Here is a 3,604-nt window from a genome sequence, read left to right as displayed (position 1 = left end):
GTAACCAGCCCCTCGACGGGTACACAAGGTGAGCCCTCAGCAACCCCACGGTTATCGGAGTACCCCCTCCGTCAGTCGGCAGTCCAGGGCACTGTGTGTCCGAGTGGATCGCAACGTGATTTTGCCACCCCACTCCACCTCACCCCGTATCTGCAAGCGGTAGATGTGGGCATTTACAAGTCCTTCAAGGACAACGTCTCTCAGCTGATCAACGAGTGGAAATGCTCGGACAAGGTTACGTACACGGAAGGTGGCAATCCGCGCCTACCAGAGCTCACTTTTGTTTCATCGCGGGTTGCTCAGGCTTCGAAGCAGACTCCAGTTGAAGTTGTCGAGAAAAGCGTGCAAGCCTGTGGCTTTAATGATGACCCGAGTGCCTGGCGCATCTCCAAATACGACGTCTACGGCTCGAAGTTCAGAGCTGCGTGGCATCTACGCGAGAGCGGGGACTGTGGTAGCGATCATGAGGACGATATTACTGCAGTTGTGGAGACGTTTGATGAGATCTTGATTGACGATTAAGCTACTCTGGCACAAAAATAGTTAGTTGAGATGCATTCTTAAGGTCAATACAAGGAACTTTCAGAGAACTTGCCATTTCACAGTGCGGAGAATTAACGGGACTTGAACCGACGACAAACCTGCTCCCTTACAGGCCCTCAATAAACTGAAGTGGCTTAACCGGTTGAACGGTCAGCACTGGTTGTATGCAGGTTTTGCCAAAATCGAATATAACGCCCAATTTGTACAAGAAGTATTAGCCCTTTCACTATCAATACGATTTAAAAAAAAACGGAAACCATTAAAATGTCCCCAAATTAATAATTCCATGAAAAACCGCAATGCATATATCAATAATTTAATTTTGAGCACCCTTGACGCCATCTCAAGGTGTGACACCATTCTGGTGGTCTGCAGTGGGATGAATTACATTCGGATAGTCGGCTGTGGTGAGATCGAATGATGTGGCCCGTTCAACGCTTGCCAGGAGAACAGCAACAATTAGGAGTGTGACCGAGTAAAGATGTAAATGCATTATAGCTTGGGTTTGATGACCAGGGTAAAAACAAGTGTGTATAATTACTGATTGCGAATTGATCAATTCTACAAAATTTTGTAATTGCAGGTGTGGGCACTTGTCAAATCTCAATTCGTTATTGGCTTATGATAAAAATTGGCAAAAGTCTTCAAATGGGTACTCTTTTAACTTTAATAAATGCAGACCCTCCAGAATGTAGAAAATGTTACTGTACAAATGACTACTAATATATACTGCTTACTAAGCCAGATCCAGATGCAGGTGGATGTCGGCGCTCTAAGCCATCTCAGATCGAGACATCAGCAATGGCTGCTAAAATACGAGTGAGCGCTAAGACTTTGGTCTTTCAAGTACAAAGGACGGGGATTTGTGTGGCTTGTGCAAGGTTTTCGAGGTATTTGGTCTGAAGAGAGCATGCACTCTTCTTCAATTTATGCAGTACTGACGATTGGGCCAAGAAACAGCTAAAGTAGTCGGGCTAGATCAGGGCTAAAATGAAATATAAAATTGTAAATATTGTATGAAACAATAATGATTGCCAAGACCTTTACAATCTGCACAGGAAATTGACCAATATTGTTCTAGAAGAACGTGGACGAATCGAGACTTCAAACCTCAGTGTACCTGTTTACTTGAAATAATTGAGACTGGTTTTGTTGCAGCAGTGTACAATGGTCTTATTCCCTCCTTCTCCAATTCCATTGTACTTGTGGATTGAAGAGCTCGTCGCACGGATGGCTGCTCTCTCAATTTACTTTGCTGGTATCGTGGTGGCATAATTGCTCTTTCGTCCTATTCGTCCTAACGCATTTGTGGTTAAATCATTCTTTGCTCTCTAGCACGAAGATGTATCCGCGCACTAAAAATCGATATCGAATTGCGAGGGACCTTTATTAGTTCATACTAGAGGGTATTTGGGCTGGTAGTGCTGAATAAAAACACTATATGATCTAGTATATCGTCTGCAACTTACACTGAACATCCTTTTCTTATAGCACAATGTTTGCCGAACCAGCGATGTAAACCATCCAGAAAGCCGTGATATATTTCACTCCCGGAAAAATCATAGTATTCATTGAATTCGTTTCTCCATTTCTCGCCGTTATTTCCAACCAAGTCATATCATTTATTAACGGATACGATTAATGTAGTAGTTCTAGCAACAAAATTGCGGCACGCGGTGCGCCATCCTAAACTCGACAAATACCTTGCCAGTTGGGTCTCCTGGTGTAATGAGAAGGCTGTCACTGTCACGGATAAGGCAATAAGACTGAAGGCAGAGCGCTCCTCCGTGATGCTAAAGCTCGAGTCACGTCCAAAGTGGTCAAAAGGATAGGCTTCATCGGTTTAACATTCAAATCGGACGTGTCAGCAATAATGCGCTCGTGCAGTTACGACAGTTCGCATAGCCCAGAATAGGCATCTTTGACTTCGTATGTATTCCATTTTACAACTGACGGGAGAGAAGGAATAATATCTTGGATTTGTATGTGACTGGCTAACTGGAACCGCTAATTTGTTGCTGTTGAGGGAGAATTCCAAGCTTAGGGATTACTACCGAGAGGATCGTCTGTATAATATACAGTGTTGGACCAACACTACAGCAACGATCGGAGCGTTTGTACTCGATGTCATGTTATGTTGTCGGCTGTGCTGACTGCCCTTCTTGTCTTGGCGAACCAATTCTGTAATGCACTCTGCTTGTGTCAGCAAATTACAAACATTTGTAAGCAAGCTCCAAAGCATAACGATTGTGCTCTCCTCAGTCATGTACCAGTAGTGCAGTAGCACGAATTTACGAAGCAGAACAGCCCAAGCCGTTGATGTACCTATTCGTCAGTGAGACAGCTCTATCACTGTCAAAGATGTGAGCAATCTGTACACTACCCGTAGGATATATTGGACTGAGCTAGCTGACAGATCGTCTGTATGGGCAGTTATTTCTATTCTAAATGGTATTTGTGCATCGTGAACTCGATGCTGGCTAAAACGGCTGCTTTCTTTTTGCATTCGGTAACCACGGGTCACCATCCGCTACTGATCTTGTCACTTGAGAATGAATGTACCTTTCCTCAAATTTTCGCTTGTAATCATTAGGACGCTTCCCCATTTGGCTGAAAAATTGGAATAACCGGGATAACCCGCCGGGAACATATGTGGACCGGTTGGAATTGTGTATAGATGTCGGGATATACGCATTTCAGGTATAAACCCCATTCATCGCGATGAGGTTAATCTACTTCGGAATAGACGTCCTACTAAGATTTAGACAATCTCTCCCGAAATCGTAATGTTCCCGGCGAAAGAATTGTTCATTACCCGATTTCCTCAATCTTAACCGGGCTCACATACAAGACAAAGTCAAACGGCCTCATGTCTCGTCAGACTGCTCGAGGGAGTCAAACTGCACGCGATCACGTCGAAAGAATCCTCTCAGAGCTTCACGAACGCAATATTGAGCGCGCGCTAGACATCATCCAGTACTCAAACGTGGCCCCGCACGAGATCGACGATGAGTCAACTGACACGCCACTGATGGATCCTTTTAGGGAACTAGGAGGCTCA

The 3,604-nt window shown here is 44.5% G+C and overlaps 1 protein-coding gene across 1 annotated transcript in view; it reads left to right on the top strand.

Moving 5' to 3' along the window:
• The window catches only part of PPTG_22605 (hypothetical protein), a gene marked incomplete at both ends in the record, with an annotated part of 1,465 nt that extends 943 nt beyond the window's left edge, over positions 1-522 (top strand). Inside the window, one exon of the mRNA XM_008905211.1 lies at positions 9-522. Coding sequence (XP_008903459.1) covers positions 9-522 — 514 coding nt within the window. The remainder of the gene's footprint in view (positions 1-8) is intronic.
• Positions 523-3,604: the final 3,082 nt, after the last annotated feature.

Source organism: Phytophthora parasitica (assembly GCF_000247585.1).
Source record: "Phytophthora parasitica INRA-310 unplaced genomic scaffold supercont2.19, whole genome shotgun sequence".
Classification (NCBI taxonomy): domain Eukaryota; phylum Oomycota; class Peronosporomycetes; order Peronosporales; family Peronosporaceae; genus Phytophthora; species Phytophthora nicotianae.
Note: the sequence above shows the minus strand (reverse complement) of the source record. Positions and strands in the feature narration are given on the sequence as shown.